The sequence below is a fragment of the Oryctolagus cuniculus genome, chromosome 5 (assembly GCF_051225735.1).
Source record: "Oryctolagus cuniculus isolate XC-2025 breed Fujian yellow rabbit chromosome 5, ASM5122573v1, whole genome shotgun sequence".
Lineage (NCBI taxonomy): Eukaryota > Metazoa > Chordata > Mammalia > Lagomorpha > Leporidae > Oryctolagus > Oryctolagus cuniculus.
Window position 1 is genome coordinate 49,228 of NC_142871.1, and position 22,556 is coordinate 71,783.

At 46.6% G+C, this 22,556-nt stretch overlaps 1 protein-coding gene across 1 annotated transcript; it reads left to right on the forward strand.

Moving 5' to 3' along the window:
* The first annotated feature begins 983 nt into the window (after window positions 1-983).
* PSMB1 (proteasome 20S subunit beta 1) lies at window positions 984-16,186 on the forward strand. The gene is made up of 6 exons (XM_002723498.6): window positions 984-1,158; window positions 6,088-6,195; window positions 8,085-8,166; window positions 10,777-10,906; window positions 14,958-15,064; window positions 15,916-16,186. The coding sequence occupies exons 1-6, from the start codon at window positions 1,046-1,048 to the stop codon at window positions 16,099-16,101; spliced, it is 726 nt and encodes a 241-aa protein (XP_002723544.1). The 5' UTR covers window positions 984-1,045; the 3' UTR covers window positions 16,102-16,186.
* The last annotated feature ends 6,370 nt before the right edge of the window (window positions 16,187-22,556 follow it).

A 22,556-nucleotide genomic window follows, 5' to 3' on the forward strand; every position in this document is an offset into this window, starting at 1 on the left:
CACTTGGACGCGACCACGGGGGCAGTTTGTGCTACCAGTGAGGTCCTGAGCTCCGGAATCCAGGACAGTGCCTGGCAGTGCGTTGACCTACGGAGACCAGAGCGAGTACAATACTGGACTTTGTCGAAGACAAAGGCCATCTCTGGCCTTGTTCTCCTTTGCAGCAAAGCACGGGAGAGTTTTACACAAGCCCTTTAAAAAGTCTTCTCTGGTTCCAGAATTGGATGTGACCAGAAGTTAGCCAAACTGGTTAGCCAATCGCTTGCTTGCTCGCATTTATAATGGAACAAATAAGAAAGTGCATAAAGACTTGCCCAATTAACAAACGGTTGTGTCAAGTGACTACTGCCGGCAGGACACCCTGCCACCCCTCGGTGTGAAGTCTGCGTCCTGCTCAGCGTCCTCCTGCGTGGAGGATCTGCTCCGCACCTGCCACTGCTTGCAGTTGGCTCCCTGTGACCCCACTCGGGTCCTCTGCTCATCCTGCCGAGGTGACATTCATTGCTTCCAGTTTGGGGCCACTGAGAGCCAGGCTATGGGAACGTCCCTGTGCGTGTCACTGGCGTGGGAGATGCCGCCGGGAAACCTGTCCGCGGATCCCAAGAAGTATGGGAACGTCCCTGTGCGTGTCACTGGCGTGGGAGATGCCGCCGTGAAACCTGTCCGCGGATCCCAAGAAGTAAGCTTCTCTTGGAATCCCATCCCTTCCCCCCAGGACGCGGCTCCTCCATTTTCAAGTCGCTCCCCAAGGGCATTCAAGTGTTCGTGGCTCCACAGACTGCCCAGTGTTTTGGTACGGTCAGACTTGGAAGTGACTTCGAACGTTTCCTTAGGAAAATATACACCCGTCTTCACACTCCGTCAGCTTTCTCGGGGAACGTGGCAGCACACGCGTCCTGCGAACCGATCTCCAGGACCAACGACGAGTGTAAGCTAGAGTGGCCCGGAGGGCGCTGCGGGAGGCCGGAAGTGGCGTCACTTCCGGTTTGGACCGCCATCTTGTCGTGAGACAGCAGGAGCCCGGAGGAGCTGCGGCCGCGCGGAGATGTTGAGCTCTCCAGCCATGTACTCGGGTCCCGGCCGAGACCTGGGGATGGACGTGCACAGTGTCGCGGGCCCGGTGCAGCGGCGCTTTTCGCCTTACGCCTTCAACGGAGGGTAAAAGCCCCGGCGAGCCGCCGCGGTCACGCTTCGGCCTTCTCATCTGTGCTCGGGCTTCTTGTCTGGGGTCGCGGCGGGAAAGGCGAGGCCGGCTTCGGTCGTCTGTCGGGGTCGCGCGGTGTGGAGACAACCGTGGGTGCTCGCGTCTCGGCGGAGCTTGACGAGTGGACGGCAGTCTCCCTCCGCTCTGAGGAGAGCCATTGAGGAGGGACCTTGCGTTTTCGGAGGCACTGACCGGTGTGTCGGGCCAGCAGGCGCGGGAGGAGGATGAGCGTCCGTGCTCTTGGTTGCGCGGTCGTGTGTGTCTGAAACGGAAGCAAGCGGCCCGGTCTTCTCCGTTGCTGCAAATGGCAGGGGGGTTGGCCGGTTTCATTGTGCGTTCCTTTGCTTTTTAGTGCTTAATATGCAGAAAAGGGCCTTTAAATATGTTTTTTGCGTATTATTTTCATTTTGTTACAAATTGCTAGCTGTAGTTTAACTTTTTTCTTGCTAGTGCATTAAAGAATTGTGAAGAGGTCGACTTAATACACCTGCCAGTGTTGTAAATTGATGCAGTGGCTGTACCCGTGAGCTTTGTACTTCACAACGTGCACACCCAGTTCCCTCAAACAGGTGGTTCTGTAAGAAAACCGGAAAGCGTTAATCGAGGCCTTACGAATTGAAATGTTAGTGAAGCCTCTGGAGTGTGTTCGAGTGGGGGCTGCCTTTAGCCTCGGTTGTGCCAGTGCAGGGCAGTGTGGGCTTTGGGGAGGGGAAGTCTCAGCGGCGTGAATTTCCTTGTGTATTCCATAGTTTTGGGGGGAGAATCAAGAGAGACACACTTGGTAAATTGCAGGCAGTTACCCTCGGTAGGTGGATGTCTTTAAAGTTAGCCGTCTTGGTCACGGAGCGAGGACAGGGGGTTTGTCCACTGCACCTGTCAGCACTTCCTGTGATGACTGGTAGAGAAGTTACAGTGTCAGGTGGGTCGTTAGACCCTTTTTTTGTTTGTTTTTAATATTTATTTGGGGCTGACGCTAAGGCATAGTGGATAAAGCAGATAAATGCCTGCAGTGCTGGCATCCCATATGAGTGCAGTTCGATTCCTGGCTGGTCCACTACCTTTTTTTTTTTTTTTTAATATTTTATTTATTGATTGATTTGAAAGGTAGAGTTGACAGACAGTGAGAGGGGAAGAGACAAAGGTCTTCCTTCCATTGGTTCACTCCCCAGATGGCCGCAACAGCTGGAGCTGTGCCAGTCTGAAGCTAGGAGCCAGGTGCTTCTTCCCGGTCTCCCATGTGGGTGCAGAGGCCCAAGGACTTGGGCCATCTTCTGCTGCTTTCCCAGGCCATAGCAGAGACCTGGATTGGAAGATGAGCAGCTGGGACTAGAACTGGCGCCCATAAGGGATGCAAGTGCTGCAGGCGGAGGATTAACCTACTGCACCAGGGTGCCGGCCCCTGGTCCACTTCTAATCCAGCTCTCTGCTATGGCCTGGGAAAACAGCAGAAAATGGCCCAAGTCCTTGAGCCCCCGCACCCGCATTGGAGACCCAGAAGAAGCTCCTGGCTTTGAATCAGTACAGCTCTGGCCGTTGCAACCATCTGGGAAGGGAACCAGCGGATGGAAGACCTCTCTCTCTGTGTCTCTGCTTCAGCCTCTCGAACTCCTCCTTTCGAATAATTAAATAAGCTTTTTTAAAAAAGAATATTTTATTTGAAAGGCAAATTTGCTGGCTCACTGCACAAATGACCATCAGAGCCGGAACTGGGCCATACGGAAGCTTGGAACTTCCTCAGAGTCTCCTGTGTAGGTGCAGGGTCCCAGGCACTTGGGTCGTTTTCCGCTGCTTACTAGGCATATTAGCAGGGAACAGTGGGAAAGCAGTAGGTGCTGCATGCAGGACCATGACAAAGCCACAGCACCCCTAGACCCATTTCATAAGACTTAAAGAACTGTCAGAGTTCAGTATTCAGAACTCTACTCATTTCTCAACCACTCGTACTCCAGCTAAAGCCATCTCTACCCTAAAAGTTACAGCTTTCTGATTATTAAATCAACTTAACCTTTTCCCTTTTATTTTTTAAGTGTTTATTACAGCTGGATCTTGGGCAGCCCTTAGTTCTGTAAGATGATCCTTAGTTTGCTACCTTTTCCCACTCTAATTTTTTTTTTTAAGATTTTATTTATTTGACAGAGTTACAGACAGTGAGAGAGAGACAAAGAAAGGTCTTCCTTCCATTGGTTCACTCCCCCAAATGGCTGCTACAGCCGGTGCCCGGCGCTGTGCCGATCCAAAGCCAGGAGCCAGGTGCTTCTTCCTGGTCTCCCATGCGGGTGCAGGGACCCAAGCACTTGGGCCATCCTTCACTGCCCTCCCGGGCCAGAGTAGAGAGCTGGACTGGAAGAGGAGCAACCGGGACTAGAACCGGCGCCCATATGGGATGCCGGTGCCGCAGGTGGAGGATTAACCAAGTGAGCCATGGCACCAGCCTCCCCACTCTAATTTTCAAAATTGGTTTAACTCCATGCTGTTAGCCTGCATGTTTGTTGCATGTCTCAGCCCTACAAAGGTCGTTCCCAAATTGTTTCTCCAATCATGCTTCTCCTAAGTCCCTCAACTCTTGCATCTGCAGAAAATATTGCTACCTGGATTTTGTGTTCTTACCAAACTTAAGACAGTAAACAAAAGAAAAAGCAAGGTAATGTTCCTGCCAGCAGTATCTCCTTTATCCTCCTTTTAACTATGCCATGATTCTGTTTTGATTGATTTTCATTTAGGTGTTTACAAAAACTTGCCCGTTCTATGTCTGTGTGGTTTGTTTTGGATTTGCCCATTTCCTCCTCCTCACCTTGTTACCTTCTTTTCGTAGTCCTCTCATTGGAATAGTCTTTGTAACCCATTACACTTATTATAGTACTGCGTGAGTAGTCTTCCATCTGCAGGTGCAAGTTCTCTCAGTCGTTCAGATGATTCTCTTGGTTCCATGCTAAAATCCCATGTCTGTGCCTTGGCATTTGGGATTGACTGTAGGGTCCCCTCTCATCACATGAGCCTTATATTCTTCCTCTTGCTTACCTAATAAAGAGACTACCACTTTAATAGGCTGCTTTAATTTACTAATGGATGTATTGCCTGTTTCTCATTGCTTTCTAGAGTATCATCGTTTTGTGCTTCAGAGCTTTAGTGCAAATACTGTGGTGAATATGTGGATGAGTATTTTCTGAGTGCTTATGTTTTATGAGGTTCTGTGCTGGGGGCCTTATGTGAGTTAACACTTAATTCTCGCAGTCACTCAGTAACCCCGTTCTCAGTACCACACCTAGAAAGTGTAGATCTCTGCCTCAGGTAGTTCCACAGTCCTGGTGTGTAGCCCTCACACTCTGTTGCCTCCTGCATGCACCACAGTGATCACAGCTAACTTAATTACTTTTTTTTTTGCATTTATTTATTTATTTATTTGAGAGGAAGAAAAAGAGGTCTTCCATCTGCTGAGTCACACTCAAAGTGACCACAGTGGCTGGGGCTAGGTGAAGCCTAAGCCAGGCGCTTAGAAGTCCATCTGAGACTCCTATGTGGTTGGCAGAGGCCAAAGTACTTGGGTCATTCTTGGCTGCTTTCTCAGGTGCATTAGCAGTTACCTGGATCAGAATTACAGGGGCTGGGACTCCAACCGGCACTCACTATGCTGGCATCACAGGCAGCAGGTTACCACACCCGTGCCCAGAGCTACACCAGAGAGCCAGATAATGTACCAGGCACCATCGTTAAGAGCTTTGCAATTACTAACTCATTTAGTCCTTGTAACACACTAATGAGGTAGCTACCGTTAGGGTCACTATGTTTATGTGAGGAAACTGAGGCCTTGAGAAGTGTCCGATAGCCTCCTGTCAGTCAAGTGGGAAAGCTGTAATAGAAGCGGGCAGTCTGCTTTTGGGGTTTATGTAAGCCGCTTCAGGAAGCTCTCATAAATTACATGGCCCAGAAGGAAGAAGTTTGCATTTGTCAAGAGAATTGTCTACTGTTACCAGATATTATAGGAGGAGACTTCAAAAAGTTCAAGGAAAGTGGGATTAAAAGAAGTTACTTTGGTACGAGAACTTTAAATCCACACATAATAGTTTCATAAACATTTTCTATGAACTGTTTGATGACCCGCGTGCAGGGATGAATTTCAAACCATTTTTGCACCAAAATAAACATCTTTTAATTCTACTTCACATGTATTTTTTGAAGTCTGTGTGATAAAGACGATATATAAGGAAATGAAAACACGTGGATTCCCTCTTCTGTGGTGCCACCATCCAGGCCTGGGTCTCAGGCGCAGGTGGGGCATTGGTGGTTTTGTAAGATTTGTGCCTTGCACAAAGCAGGTGTTCAGTTTTCTTTTAATGATTAGCTTATTTGAAAGGCAGAGTGACAGAGCTCTTCTATCCACTACTTCATTCCCCAAATGGTTGCAATGGCTACTGCTGGGCCAGGCTGAAGCCAGGGGGCCGGAAACTCCATACTGGTCTCCTGCATGGGTGGCAGGGACCCAAGTACTTGCGCCGTCGGCTGTGTTCCCAGATGCTGGATTGGAAGCAGAGCAGCCAGGACTTGAACCAGCACTCCTAACAGCAGATGCTGGTTTTGTAATCAGTGGGTTAACCTGCACCATAATAATTCTGGCACCTATATTTAAGTTTTTGATGATGATACTAATTCAATGGCTTTTACATTACTTGCTGCCAGGGAGTCTTGGCTCCCATTTAGGGTGAGTTGTTTTCCCAGGTGATTTGTATCCGGGGTTCCTTTCTGTGCTACTAATCTGCTTTCTTTCATTTGAATCCTATTCTTGTTCATATCTGGTGGGATTTTATCCCAGAATATGCTATATCACACTGTCAGAGAGATGAGAGTATTGTCCTGAAGAAATAACTGTTCTTTTCCTCCTCCCTCAGTACTGTATTGGCAATTGCTGGAGAAGATTTTTCCATTGTTGCTTCTGACACTCGATTGAGTGAAGGATTTTCAATTCACACGCGGGACAGCCCTAAATGTTACAAATTGTAAGTATATATATGTTGGAACATATTCCTAATGCTTTTGTACTATGAGAGATTTTATTAATTTGTAAGTTGCCTGTTGAGAGCTTATCTGTGTAATTCATTGTGCAGTCCTGAAGGTATTTGTCATATATGAGTATCAACAGTGCTTTGGGTGACCTCAATGTTTCCCCAGCATTGTATCCTGAACAGTTTCACATACAAGTGTACAACAGAGGTACAAGAATTCCAGATGAACACCCACATGTTGGCTCACTTAGATTTTACCAGAGACCCCTTTTTGTCCTAGTCTACTTTGTGCTGATGTAACAGAATACCATAGATAGTAATCGGTATTGGACATTTATTGGTTCACAGTTCTGGGAGTGAGAAGTCCAAAATCAAATCAACTGGTGAAGGCTTTCATGTCACTTCATAACAAGCCCAGGGGCCTCACAAGGCAGAAGAAGGGTGCCCATTCCTGCAGTAACAGTTTTTTAGTTGTTTTTTTTTTTTTTTTTTTTTTAAGATTTATTTTATTTACTTGAAAGACAGAGTTACAGAGAGAGAGAGGTAGAGACAGAGAGAGAGGTCTTCCATCCGCTGGTTCGCTCCCCATTTGGCCACAGCACGATCTGAAGGCAGGAGCCAGGAGCTTCTTTCGGGTCTCCCACACGTGTACAGGGTTCCAAGGACTTGGGCCATCTTCTCTTGCTTTCCCAGGCCATAGCAGAGAGCTGTATTGGAAGTAGAGCAGCTGGAACTCATACTGGTGCCCATATGGGATGCCGGCACTGCAGGCAGTGGCTTTACCTGCTATGCCACAGCACCAGCACCTCCTCATAGATTTTTATCAAGACTTAGGAACTGGGACCGGCGCCGTGGCTCACTTGGTTAATCCTCTGCATTTGGTGCCAGCATCCCATATGAGCACCGGGTTCTAATCCCAGTTGCTCCTCTTCCAGTCCAGCTCTCTGCTGTGCCCCCAGGAGGGCAGTGGAGGATGGCCCAAGTGCTTGGGCCCCTGCACCCACTTGGGAGACCAGGAAGAAGCACCTGGCTCCTGGCTTCGGATCGGCACAGTGCCAGCCATAGCGGCCATTTGGGGAGTGAACCAACGGAGAGAAGACCTTTCTCTGTCTCTCTCACTGTCTGTAACTCTACCTGTCAAAAAAAAAAAAAAAGACTTAGGAACTAATATTTTGAGATGCGGGATTGAATTTATATGGATAAACCAACATTTAATCAGTTTGCTGCTGGTGGGCATCTCGTTTTTTTATTTGTGTGTTTGGGAGGGATGCTGTTACAGTGTTTGCTCAGTGATAAGCATATCTGCACACTGTGTGAGAATTTTGATGGGGTGGGTTTCTGGCACAGTTACTGAGTGAAAGTGATAGGCATTTAAGTTTTACCAGAAACAGCCAAATTCCCCGTTTGAAAAATTAGATCAGCTTACTCTGTTTCTGTGTATCAGATCCCAGTTGTCAGTAACATCACTAGCCAGCACCATCAGTGAATTTCTGTCATTTGCATTTTGTGTCTTGCGTTTGTGGTGATGAGTCTTTTTACCATGACTTGCAAATAAAAATTTAAACTGTTTATCTTATTTTTCTCTGTAGAAGTTTTAACTTTTTTATGTAGTCAAATTTATGAAATTTTCATGTGTGGCCTTTGGATTGTGTCCCAATGCAAGAATGAAAACTATGATTCTTTTTAGTTCATTCTTTTAAAGTCTTTTATCAACGTGTAATTCATTGGATGTAAGGAGTGAAATAGTGATACAGACTTCCCCGTCCCAAAGTTATTTTTTTACTATTTAGGGAATAATGAATGTAGAAATTTGAAATTTAACCTGAGACAGATGTGTTTTACTTCATACTGTAACCGACTTTCCTGAACTCTGTTTTGTACAGAACAGATAGAACAGTCATCGGATGCAGTGGTTTCCATGGAGACTGTCTTACCTTGACAAAGATTATTGAAGCAAGACTAAAGGTAGATGCTTTTGTACATGGCTGTGCTGTTGAAAATTAGTAGCAATTTACAATTTAAAGTAATTTCCTTTAAGTCTGTGGCATGACTGTTGCTCAGAATAGCTAAAGAGGTACTAAGTAGTGAAACTATGATGTGCTCCAAAATGAAATGACTCTCTTACTGCAGGATTATTAAACTAGTGTAATGTGAAACTACAGCACATATTTGTTAAAATATCTGTACCATATAAAGGATTGTCTAGCCTTTTGTTTTTTATTTATTTTAAAATTTTTTATTGATTTGAAAGAGGCAGAGTGGGATCTCCTACCCACTGGTTCACCCAAGTGCCTGAAATAGCCAGGGATAGACCAGGAGTCAGGAACTCCACTGTGACTCCCACATGGATGGCAGGCACCTGACTGCATGAGCCATCACTTCTGCCTCCCAGGGTATGCTTTAGTAAGAAGCTAGAACCGGAACAGAGCTCGGGCTCAAATCCAGGCACTCCGGTCTGGGATACCAGCGTCGGAAGTGGCTACCCCAAATGCCTACTTCAGTTCTCTGCCGTTTAGAGGTAGCCTGGAAGGGTTGTTCTGAAGATACTCTTCTTCCCTTCAAAACAAAACAGGGGTTAACCTAGCACTTAAGAAGCTAGTTGAGGCACTCATATCCCATTTCAGAGCACATGGGTTTGATCCCCATCTCTAGCCACTGATTCCAGCTTCTTAATAATGTAGACAGACCCTGGGAGGCAGTGCAGTAGTTCAAGTAGATGGGTTCCTGCCACCCACGTGGGAGACCCACATTGAGTTTCCAGCTCCCCGTTTAAGCCTGCCAGCAGAGTATAAGCATTTGGGGAGTGAATCAACTGATGGGAGCTCTTTATATCTGTGTTTCTGCATCAAATAAATAAAATTCTCAAAATCGGTCTTTGTGGCAGGAGGTAGCCCAGACAAGTTCTTAACATTGTTAGCTGCCACAGTTCCCTCTTTACTGTGTTGTGCTCCTAATTGGAAGGGCATAGGAGCTGCAGTAGGAAGGAATAAACCAGGAGCTTGGATGAGAGACACAAGCATTAACCTCAACTTCAGTTGCTGACAGGAAGACCTTAGCAGAGATGGTCACATTCTGTTTGCCTATTTGTGAATCACACTTGAGGGTATCAGTACTCAGTGAGTAGAGTATATGGTGTGTTTACTGCATTGATGCTTTTAGTGTGGGTGGAAATTGTTTCACTCAGCGTTTCTCAATCTTAATATTTTTTGGGAGCTTTTCTTTACATTAGAAGCTTCAGTGACTTAATATTTATTGACCTGTATATAATGAAAACAAAAACGAGATTGTTAATAAACTTAATGCATAGCTCTTCCTAAAATTTTTCTTTCATACATCATTATGTAACTGGTGAACAGTAAATAAATAATTGATGCTTAGTTTTGAGATGAAATGAAAGGGAGTATTTTTTTAAAACTTTTTATCTTGGAAAGAAATTCCTTTAAGTTTATCCATTGCATGTATATTATTTTTCAGTTTTTTGACTATCATTGATTTTATAGTACTACTTAGTTTATCTTTAGAGATGCTTGCTATGTACTTGACAAAAAAATGGTGAATTTAGATCTATTTTACTTTTTTTTTTTTTTTTTTTTTTTTTTTAACAGGCAGAGTGGACAGTAAGAGAGAGAGAGAAAGGTCTTCCTTTGCCATTGGTTCACCCTTCAATGGCCGCTGCGGCCGGCGCACCACGCTGATCCAATGGCAGGAGCCAGGAGCCAGGTGCTTTTTCCTGGTCTCCCATGGGGTGCAGGGCCCAAGCACCTGGGCCATCCTCCACTGCACTCCCTGGCCACAGCAGAGAGCTGGCCTGGAAGAGGGGCAACCGGGACAGAATCCGGCGCCCCAACCGGGACTAGAACCTGGTGTGCCGGCGCCGCTAGGCGGAGGATTAGCCTAGTGAGCCGCGGTGCTGGCCCTATTTTACATATTTTTAAGCTTCTCCATCATTTGGATAATTTGAGATTCCCAGAGATTTGGGAAATCTAGAATTATGAAATTGCTGTATTGTCATCCTCAGATCCTGCTAGATCCATTGTGGTCTCCAGTGTAGATGCTTTTGGGAGCTAGAATCATGCTGAGTAAGGATTCTGCCTTCAAATGTTGAGGTCTCTCACTACCTGCTTTACAGAGAGGGACTTAAACTGGGTCTTGTCAGGGGTCAGCAGACATTTGTCTGTAAAGGACAAGCAGTGAATATTTTCAACTTTCAGTAAAATTTTGTCTGTGGAATCAGGCAGCAAGTGGGATTTGGACCCTGGGCTGTACTTGTAGTTCCTGACCCCTAGTCTGGATGCACAGTAAAGGAGAGAACAATTTGAAACATCCTCCCCAGGTCACCTTGTGTGTCCTATATGTGTGCTTTTGTTCTTGAATTAGCAGTGCCTAAAATAAGGGTGGCATGGGAAAAAGGATCTTTAAGCCAGAGAGCTGAGGGCAAACTTATTCCTCCCTTAAAATTTTTTTTCAGCCCAAAAAGAGTATATAATAAATTACTAAAATTGTGTTGTTGGATCATGAAAGAAACAGGTATACATTGAGTTAAATGAGTTTATCCTTTATACTCTTCAATCGCAGATGTATAAGCATTCCAATAATAAGGCCATGACTACAGGGGCAATTGCTGCAATGCTGTCTACAATCCTGTACTCCAGGCGCTTCTTTCCATACTATGTTTACAACATCATCGGTGGACTTGATGAAGAAGGTACAAGTCTTTACTTTTGGACACTGGAGGGAGATATCTCATAGATGTGTATATTTTCCTTCCACAGTCAAAAAGATTCATAGATACTACCATCTAGCCCAGTAGCTTTGTTTTCTGTTTTGTTTTGTTCTGTTTGAAGATTTAATTCTTTGAAAGGCAGATCAAGAGAGAGCAAGGAAGAGACAGAGAATTTCCATCAGCTGATAGATTCCCCTACCCAAATGGCCACAACTGGCAGGGCTGAGCCAGGCCAAAGGCAAGAGCCATGAACTTCATCTGGGGCTCCCACATGGGTGGCAAGGGCCCAGATACTCTGGTCATTCTCCACAGCTTTCCCTGGGTGCATTAGCAGGAAGCTGGATTGGAAGCAGAATAGCCAGGACCTGAACTGGGCTTCTGATATGGGGTGCTGGCCCCTGCTTCGTTTTCTGGTGATGGAGGTAATGAAGAAACAAATTAAGAAGGAAGCAAATGGCATGCAAAGACACAGAGCAATTGGTACATAATGTTGTAATAACAAATGTTGAATGCTCAGTTACTTTATTGTTTTCTTGGGCTACTCATGAGTTAGTAATACTTACTTTTATCTTAGAAAAAGAAGTATGTTTTAGAAATCTTTTAAGAGTAATTAATAATGCAGTTCCTCCAGCAGTTTGAAAACATTTTTGAATCCCATCTTTTTCATTCTTTTTAAGACTTACTTACTTATTTTGAAATTCAGAGTTGCAGAGAGAGGGGAGACAGAGAGAGGGAGAGAGATCTTCTATCTGCTGGTTCACCCCCCCAGATGGCCACAGTGGTGGAGAGGTGTTGTAGCGAGGTGTGTGCAGGGAGGGAGTCAGGTGATGGAGTTAATTTGAGGCTGTGAAGAATTTCATTCAGAGCCGGAGCTAGTTCCACATGCTTGGCAGCTGGCTGCTCTCCCGTGTTCTCAAGCAGCAGTCTCCACAGCTTTATCAGTGCCTGGGAACCGGCAGGCCTCCAGGGGAAACATGCAGCTGGCCGGGTCACAGAGCGGTCAGAGCTCTCTCTCAAGACACAGAGAGCAGGGTCCTGGCGGGACCATACACTCTGAGGGAAAGGTCTGAGGTAGGAAAGGGTCGGCCTCGTGTCAGGTCCCCTCCCCTCAAATTTTCTACCCTTTCTGTTCCATGGAGCCTTTTGTTTTGTTTTGTTTGTTTTTGACCCTTAACTGCTATGCTTCTTCCCCATATGGCCATGGTTTAGGCTTTCAATCCTGTTTGAAACTGAAGAGAATATGTATAGGCATGGTGAATAGAAATTAATTGCCCTTAATCTGGGTGATTCTATGCTGGGCACTCACTTGCCTCTTGACCCTGTGATTTGGGTTCGAGTCTGTTGGACTTCAGAGCCCTGCTGTTTAATTTCCATGTGATGCTGCTCCTGATTTTAGTGGTGGTCTTAGGTATCTTTAGAACCATCTTTGCAATCTTCTTTCTCTGGTTTGCTCTAATTTGTTCTTCAAGTTAATTTTTATTTGCATGTATGATAAAATAGTCCTCTGCCTTTTTCCATTGCTCAAAGATAGTTTTTAGCCCTTTTACCTGTATTTTTTGGTATTTACCTCTGCTTACCAAAGTATTACGTGTATTTTCTGTATGCTTTTTTTTTTTTTTAAAGATTTATTTATTTATTTGAAGGCAGAGTTATAGAGAGGCAGAGAGAGAGAGATCTTCCATCCACTGGTTCACTCCCCAGATGACCACAATGGCCAGAGCTGGGCCGATCTGAAGCTAGGAGCCAGCTTCTTCTGGGTCTCCCATGTGGGTGCAGGGGTACCAGTACTTGGGCCATCTTCTGCTGTTTCCCAGGTCATAGTAGAGAGCTGCATCAGAAGTGGAGCAGCCGGGACTCGAACTGGTGCCCATATGGAATGCGAGCACTTCAGGTGGCGACTTCACCCTCTGCGCCATAGCTCTGGCCCCCTGTATGCTTTTGAGATAGCTTCTGGTGTTTTGTTCTGGTAGATGATGGTGTTATTTCGTACCTGTTGGTGTCTGTGTTGGTAAATGATGATGTTTAGTTCTTCTGTGTTTTCTTCATTGCATCCTCTCATAACCCTAACATCACACTTTTGATAAAACATATTTACTATTGGATGTTACGAAGTGATTTGTGTTTGTAATAAGCTCAGATGGTACAGAAGCATATGAAGTCATCCTCTTCTCTCCAGTTCCACACTCAAAAGATAACCAGCTGCAGTTTGTGATTTATCCTTCCAGACTTTCTGTGTGTGCTTACACAAACATCTGTCTGTGGTTTCCTTACACTGTGCACATTCCAGAACTCTTCATTTGACGTTGTCCTGTGGCTGTGTCCACCAGTACTGGCATGTGTACATAAGTGTCCCTCTTCCTGAGCTACCAGTAGAAGTGACGTACACGTCTAACACATAAACTCTGCTTGGCCTTCTAGAAGATACCCTGAGTTTTACCCCTTGAGGTGGGTATGTGCTGGACCTGTTTGACACTCAAATATGCTGGTTGGCCAGGCCGCACAGTCACAGCATGGTGTGGGACAGTCTGGCCCCAGGACTAGTTTTCTCATTGTTCAGTTTTTGTTTGGGTGGGCGTACCCTTTTTCTAATGAATTTTAGCTTGCTTTTAATTTTTTTTTTTTAAATTGATTCATTTGAGAGGCAGTTGCAGACAGAGACAGGGAGAGAGATTCTGTCTACTAATTCATTCCTCAAATGGCCACAACAGCTGGAGCTGGGCCGATCTGAAGCTAGGAGCTTTTTCCACATCTCCCATGTGGTACAGGTGCCCAAGATGTTGGGCCACTTTCTACTGTTTTCCCAGGTCATTAACAGAGAGCTGGATCAAAGAGGAGCCGAGTCATGTACCAGCTCCCATATGGGGTGCTGCCGCCACAGGTGGAAGCTTAACCTACTACACCACAGTGCTGGTCCCAAGTTGCTTCTAATTTTTTGCTCTTTTAAGTAATATAGAAGTGTTTTTGTCCATATTGTTTTATTTACATAAAGATTTTTATAGGGTCAGTCCTGTTGTACAGGGGCTATCATTACTGGGTACATACTTCTGCGTCTCAGAGTCTGCTGCCATATTGCTCTTCAATAAAAGCTAGTTTATTCTCACATCAGCAGAGTCTGAAAGGCCTATTTCCCCACCCATTAACAGGTCTCTGTACTATTAAGAATGAGTGAATTCAGGGGCCAGCATTGTGAGGCAGTGGGTTAAGCCTCCTCTTGAAACATAGGCATCCCATAATGGAGTCCTAGTTAAGTCCTGACTGCTTAGCTTCTAATCCAGCTTCCTGCTGGGAACGTGGTAGATGATGACGCAGTGCCTTGACCCTTTCCACCCACAGAAGCCAGGAACTCCATTTGGATCTCCTACATGGATGATAGGGACTCAAGTACTTGATCCATTGTCTGCTACCTCACTGGCACACCAGCAGGAGCTGGATCAGAAGCAGATCAGGCAGGCCTTGAACTAACACTCTGATAATGGGATGCAAGCACTCCAAGCTGTAGCTTAACCTGCGCCACAATCCACAGCCCTCCTCCTTTATTAAATACTGGTTTGATAGTGCTGGTGCTGAGGTGTGTGCTTACTTAAAACATGCACAATACTGTTTGCATGTAGTTGCTCACATATTTAAGAATTTCATAAGGATGTTGGTCAGAAATTAGAGTGGGACCTGCTGGCTAGAACCTTTGTGTAGCCAGCTGCATGTCAGGGGCTGCAGGGTAGTTGGAGATGACATTAGGGAGAGGAGAGCGTGGGGTTTGTGGTGGACAGATTGCTTACAGTATGAGTGTGAGGGTGTGGGCTTCTGAGCTATGAATGTTGTTTGTAGAAGTGAAGGGTGACCACAAGGAGCCAACCTGTCCACTGAATGCCACCAGTACAACTGTGTGTGTGTGTGTGTGTGTGTGTGTGTACTGACTGTTGGCTCAAATTTAGCTAAGTTGGGAGTTTTGAATTGTATTTTGGCCAGATTTATTTGTCCTGTGCTTTAGGTTGGGGTCAGACTGTTGTCCTTAAGGAGATTTCTGTCCCCTAAGGGAAGGGAGCCGTGTACAGCTTTGACCCAGTGGGATCCTACCAGCGAGACTCCTTCAAGGCCGGAGGCTCTGCCAGTGCCATGCTGCAACCTCTGCTGGACAACCAGGTAAGGAGCACCTGCCTGCTCCTCCTGCTGCTCCTGTAGGCTTTCCTGTGGAGTACTGCTGGGTGTGTTTGTTGATTGGCTCACCCAAACCTTCTCATCTCTGTTCTGCCAGCTCACTTGGAGGTTTTACCTATCCTCACGGCTGACTTTTTCTTGTATTCAGTTCTGCTCTTGCCATCTTTACCTGAAGGTTGCAAAAAGGCCTTTATCCCCTCTTGTCACCTGATTTTGTATTTTATCTCCAGAGTATCTCTTTAACTTGTCCCTACTCCCTTTACTGCTGATTCAGTTCAGAACTGTGTTATTGGGTTTGTTTCCCAGCATCCTTTCTGCCTCACAGCTTACCTTAGTTGATCTGGTTACTCTCCTGAAATATGTTGCATCAGCTGCCCCTCTGCCTCCTCACACGTCACGTACCACGCCACACTATGTCACACCACACCACACCACACCACACACCACACCACAGCATGCCACACCAGACCACATACCACACTGCAACACACCCAGACGCTGCTCTTCCCTGAAGTGCTGTGCACCTCCTGTCTCTGTCCCACGCCTGCCCTTCAGTACTTGCTAACACGTCCTCTGCTATAGCTGCCTTTCAGCAGACTTGGCGGCTCTGTCGGGCTGCCCTGCTGCTGTTTCTCTTGGTAACAGCAGATTTTCCTGTGCTCCGTTCTCCATGCATCCATTTGTCTGGATTGTGCTCCTCCAGGTGGGGAGCTTTGTGGGTTGGGGCACTTGGTGCAGCAGGGCCTGGAGGGTTTCTAGGGGTGTTGTAATGTGCAGGATGCATGCACAGGGAGGCACTCATGTCACAGACACCTCGTCCTTATCCTGTCCTGCAGGTTGGCTTTAAGAACATGCAGAACGTTGAGCACATCCCACTGACCTTGGATAGAGCCATGCGACTGGTGAAAGATGTCTTCATTTCTGCAGCCGAGAGGGACGTGTATACAGGGGACGCACTCCGGATCTGCATTGTAACCAAAGAAGGCATCAGGGAGGAGACTGTCCCCCTGCGGAAGGACTGATAGAGGTGTTGTTAGTGGAACCCTGGTTAGTTCTGTATCTGGGACTTTTGGATGAGTTTTATTAAAAGGAGTGAAGTATACTCAATTGTGTTGTAACGTGTTTTGTCTAAACAAAACAGATCTAGGAAGTAGAATTTCTTCTCTTCCTTTTCTTCATTCTCACATTTTTCTTTCAGATGTATTTTTGTATAAACGAGTCATGTCAGTTTTTTCTTAGACTTATTAGCAAGAAATTTAATTATAGTTGACCTTTTTGGCCAGTTTATCTTGTGAAGAAGGCACTTCGTACACGAACTTGCCTGAAAAGACCTAGAAGGGATGGTGTTTATCAGAGTTTTATTAAGACTTGGATGAATGTAAATGGACTATCTTAAAAATCTTCATTCCTGGGACTATTAAGCAAACAATGTGGACTGGCTGTTTCACAGAACAATCTTTAACCAGATTAAAAGGAAATTGTAAAGTAACCCCTTCCTTATATGGTTATAAGAACTGTAGTAATGTTAACATTGAGACCTGAATATTGAAAAGAGCTAAGAAAAAATTTCTGGGTTAAAACTGTTTAATACATTATAATAATAACTGGAATAATTTTCTTAGTGTTGAGCGGAACAAGTGATGTAACCTAGGGGCTATGATTATGCTTTGTAGTAGAAAGACCTGTGGTGTAATGGCATTTTTACTACTCCTAGTAGATACATATTGTAAAAACACTCAGCAAAACATACTCTGTGGCTCCCTATCATAGGCACTGGGAACACATGGTGAAATCTTGTTCATGATTCTCACATGTCTGTTGGGATTGTCCAGAGAGACAGAATCCATCCTGTGTTTAGACTTCTTCAGGAAAATTTTGTCACATGAAGAGAGACTGAGAAATCCCATCATAGGGCATCTGCAAGCTGGAAAAGCAGCAAAGTTAGTCCCATAGCTCAGTCCAAGTCTGAAGGCAGCAGAACCAGGGAAATCAATGGTGTAAACCTCAGTTTAAGACTGAAGGCCGGGTAATGCGGCTCACTAGGCAAATCCTCCGCCTGCGGCGCCAGCACACCAGGTTCTAGTCCCAGTTGAGGTGCCGGATTTTGTCCCGGTTGCTCCTCTTCCAGTCCAGCTCTCTGCTGTGGCCCGGGAAGGCAGTGGAGGATGACCCAAGTGCTTGGGCCCTGCACCCACATGGGAGACCAGGAGGAAGCACCTGGCTCCTGGCTTCGGATCATTGCAACACGCCAGCTGCAGCGGCCACTTGGGAGGGGGGATGAACCAATGGAAAAAGGAAGACCTTTCTCTCTGACTCTCTCTCTCTCTCTCACTGTCTAACTCTGCCTGTCAGGAAAAAAAAAAAAAAAGGACTGAAGGCCAGGGCCAGCGCTTTGGCGCTGCGGGTTAACACCCTGGCCTGAAGCACCGGCATCCCATATGGGCGCCAGTTTGAGACCCAGCTGCTCCACTTCTGATCCAGCTCTCTGCTATGGCTTGGGAAAGCAATAGAAGATGGCCCAAATCCTTGGGCCCCTGCACCCATATGGGAAGTCCGGAAGAAGCTCCAGGCTCCTGGCTTCGGATAGGCATAGCTCTGGCCTTTGCGGCCAGTTGGGGAGTGAGCCATTGGATGGAAGACCTCTGTGTCTGTGTCTCTTTCCCTTTCCTCTGTGTGTGTGTAACTCTGATTTTCAAAGATTGATGGCCTAGGGCTGGCATTAGAGTAGCAGGTTACAGCCTGTGCCTGCGATGCTGGTATCCCAAATGGACACTAGTTTTAGACCTGAATGCCCCACTGCCAATCCAGCTCCCTGCTAATGTGCTGAGAAAGCAGCAGGAGATGTCCCAGGTGCTTGAGCCCCTGCACTCACGTGGGAGACCCAGAAGAAGCTCCGGACTCGTGGCTTCAGCCTGGCTCAGCCCCAACCATTGTAGCCAATTGGGAAGTGAACCAGCAAGATCTCTCATTCTCTCTTTGGCTTTCCTTCTCTAATGCTGCCTTTCAAAAACAAAAGCCAAACCACTGAAGGCCTGTGAACCAGCAGGGACCGAGGGAAGGGTGGGTGGCGGGCGCAGCCACCAGAGGGCCTGAGTTCTGACGGCCAGTGCAGATGCACTCCAGCTCCTAGAGACAGTGAGCTCATTCCCCTGCCCTGCCTTTGGTTCCATTCCAGCCCCAGCCAAGCAGATGGTGCTGGCTAGTCTGCCTCCTGGAACAGACGCCTAGGAAGGGTGCTTTACTTTGCTGTAGTCCAGCAACCGCCAAAGTTAACTAAACACAAGAGACTCGCTGAAACGCACATTTGCCGTCTTGATGCTTAGTTTATCCTTTTTCCAAATAGTTTCTCATTGGCTTAGAAATTCACTTTATCGTATTTTTAGTTTATTAAGGAATATAAAGTTCATTTCATATATACAAATTTAGGAACATATTGATTGTTCCCACCCTACCTCCCTTCCACCCATACTCCTACTGTTCTTCCTCCTCCCTCTCCCATTCCCATTCTTTTTTTTTTTTTTTTTTTTAAGATTTTTATTTATTTGACAGAGTTACACACAGGGAGAGAGAGAAAAAGGTCTGCCTTCCGTTGGTTCACTCCCCAAATGGCTGCTACGGCCGGCACTGCGCTGATCCGAAGCCAGGAGCCAGGTGTCTCCCCCCGGTCTCCCATGCAGATGCAGGGCCCAAGCACTTGGGCCATCCTCCACTGCCCTCCTGGGGCCACAGCAGAGAGCTGGGCTGGAAGAGGAGCAGCTGGGACTAGAACCCCGTACCCATATGGGATGCTGGCACCGCAGGCAGAGGATTAACCAAGTGAGCCACGGTGCTGGCCCCCAGATTCTTATTTTTTTACAAAAATTATTTTAAGTTAACTTTATACTCCTAAGATTAACCCTACACTAAGTAGAGAGATCAACAAATAATATGAAGAAAAATGTAAACATAAAGTATTGTTCCTCAACATTCAAGACAAGGGCTGTTCAAAATCATCGCATCATAAAGTATCAGTTCACTCTTACGGATTACCTTTTGAATACTTACCACAGATCAGAGAGAACATGGTATTTGTCTTTTGGAAACTGGCTTATTTCACTAAGTATAATGGTTTCCAGTTATATCCAGTGTGTAGCAAATGACAGGAATTTTTTTTTTTACTGCTGTGTACCATAGTGTATATATGTCATAATTTATGCAGTCTTCAGCTGGTGGACATCCCGGTTGGTTCCATATCTTAGCTATTGTAAATTGAGCTGCAGTGAACATGGGAGTACAGGAAACCTGTCATGCTGATTTCGTTTCTGGGATGGTTGGGCTTTCTGAGGTCTCCTCATACTGTCTTCCACAGTGGCTGTACCAGTTTATGTTTCAGATACCCTTTTCCCCACATGTCCAGCATTTGTTGTTTGTTGATTACTGTGTGGGAGCCATGGAAATTCATTTTTTAAAGATTTATTTGAAAGGCAGAGTTAGAGGGAGACAGATCTTCCATCCACTGGTTCACTCTCCAAATGACTGCAACAGCCAGGACTGGGCCAGGCTGAAGCCACGAATTTATCAGAGTCTCCCATGTGGATATAGGGTCCCAAGGACTTGGGCCATCCTCAGCTGCTTTCCTAGGCACATAAGCAGGGAGCTGGGATGGAAGGGGAGCCGGCCAAGATACTCACCAGCCCTCATATGGATCTGGTGTCACAGGCACTAGCTTAACCTGCTATGCCACAATGCTGGCTCTACCAGGAATTCATCTTTTAATGTTGTAAATGATATAAATTGGTGTGTCAAGATTCTAACCTCCCAAGATTTCTAGCAAAGTCCTTTAACTTGAGTAACGATGAAAAGCACATTATTGGTTTTTCACAATGTCTTTTTCCCAGCTATGATTTCTTTGAGCCTAGATTTTCTGTAGACAGGACACAATCCCACTTCTGGTGTCAGTACTGCCTAGTCCAAAATTTGCTGGCATGTGGCTCTGAGTGGCTTTTGTAGATCTTTTAGCCACAGTTCTCTTGCTCTAAAAAAGGAACTTTTGGAAAAAAAAGATTTTATTTATTTGGTTGAATTACACACAGAGGGAGAGGCAGAAAGAGAGAGGTCTTCCATCTGCTGGTTCACTCACCAGATGGCCGCAATGGCTAGAGCTGCACCAATCTGAAGCCAGGAGCTAGGAGCCTCTTCTGGGTCTCCAACGTGGGTGCAGGGGCCCAGGACTTGGACCATCTGCTTTCCAGGCCACAGCGGAGAGCTGGATTGGAAGTGGAACAGCCAGGTCTTGAACCAGCGCCCACAGGGGATGCCGCCCATATGGAATGCCACAGCGCGGGCCCCTGGAAAAAGAACCTTTCATAAAGACGAGAAGTACAGTTTGCTTGTACAACTGCGTGTTCTGACTGCTTCACAGTCAGTTTGCCATTCCTGCCTTCCACACAGAATGAAAGGCATTGAGAAGATCTGTTCAGAACTATTGAGGGAAGACTGCTTACTCCTAGCACTTCTTTACAACATGGAATTTGGATACAGGTAGAAGTCTTGGGAAGTGAGCTGCAAGTGGAGCCAGTGACCAGCAGGTGCCGCTCTTGCACCTGTATTTCAACAGGCAACACAGTTCCTGCTTTAGAGACCAATCCGGGAGTACAGACAAGTTGGTAGGAAAATGGTCTTTATTACCCAGATGTGTCTTCTATTACCCTGATAGATTTCCTTCATCTGCTTTTCTGCACCTGTTTTCCGGTTGAACCCCTCATGGCCCAAGAACACTTGGTCATGAATGAATTTTATTTTATTTTATTTATTTTTTTGACAGGCAGAGTGGATAGTGAGAGAGAGAGAGAGAAAGGTCTTCCTTTGCCGTTGGTTCACCCTCCAATGGCCGCCGCGGCCAGCACGCTGCGGCCAGCGCACCACGCTGATCCGAAGCCAGGAGCCAGGTGCTTCTGGTCTCCCATGGGGTGCAGGGCCCAAGCACTTGGGCCATCCTCCACTGCCCTCCCTGGCCACAGCAGAGAGCTGGCCTGGAAGAGGGGCAACCGGAACAGAATCCGGCGCCCTGACCAGGACTAGAACCCAGTGTGCCGGCATCGCTAGGTAGAGGATTAGCCTATTGAGCTGCGGTGCCGGCCATGAATGAGTTTTCTGACTGTAGAGATGTGATTTTCAAATTGTGGCTGGCAATTATCTTACATCAGAATTACATAACTTTCACTCAAAATGAACTCCCAGGCCCACCCCAGACCAGTATCTGAGCTAGGACATGGAAGTAGGTGTTTCCAATTCTAGAACTCCTTCAGCTCCTCACTGGACAGATTTGATCAGAATCAACCCCTGGGACATGAAAGTGATTTCTATTAGAGTTTGACCTCACATACTGGTTAAGAGCTGGTTAAATGGTCTCTGTGAAGCTGTTTCTGTGTTTGATGCTAGAGGTTGAAATCCACAGCACAGGCTGTTAAGGGGAGGCCTGTGGGGTGGGGTGGGGTGGGTGGGGCTGAGATGTGGTATGGAGTGCTGAACTCAAGGACAGAGTGGACTGTGACCTGGGACACCTGTGCCAGCCTCACTGCCTCAGACTTCCCACTTCATTAGTCAGTGCCGGCCTTCTGTGTTGTAGGCCAAACGTGCACCTGGCGCAGGAGCTGGGGATAAACTGAAGAAGAGCCTGGTGAGGGCTGAAGGAGCTGGGAGCCCTGGGAGGTCCACACCAGCCGATGAGCCAGCACAGACCCCCACCGTGCCCCGCCTGTGCCTGGGCCGAAGGCGAGGCAGCTGCTGCTGCCCCTTGGCTTGGCACCAGCCACTCGTCCAGTGCCTGTCCGTGGTTTTCATTACTGCATAAAGTTCTCTAGCTTCTTGCTCTTCAGCCCCTCTCGTGGGCCACCCTCCCGCCTCCTAGACGCTTCCCTTACTAGCTGTGAGCTGGTTCCCCCATCCTCACCTCAGAGATTGTGCTAAACCTGTTTGACTTCATGTAATGCCCCCTTCACTTTAACTCCTGAAAGTCCAGAAAATTGTTTACTGTCTTTGAGGTTCTCCCAACACAAACATTCCGTTTATTTCTTCTGAGCGTCTATGAACTTGGGGTTTAAGTTCAATATTAGTGCAATTCTTTGCTACTTTTTTTTGTTTGTTTCAAAGAATGACAGGACGGGGCAGGGTATGGGATCTTCCATCTGCTGGTTCATTCCCCAAATGCCCACAACAGCCAGGGCTGAGTCAGGTTGAACCCAGAAGCCAGGAACGCCAGCCAGGTCTCCCACATGAGTGGCAGGGGCCAAAGTGCTTGAGCCATCATCCGTTGCCTTCCCAGGTGCGTTAGCAGGAAGGTGGAAGGGAGGCAGAGGAGCGGGGCCTCAAGCGGGCGCTCCGATATGGGACGCAGATGTCCTGAGTGGCAGTTTAGCCTGCTGCACCGTCATGCTGACCCATCTCTGTTATGCAAAATTTGGGTGGCTGGAGGTACTCAAAGCCTTCTTAGAGGCTC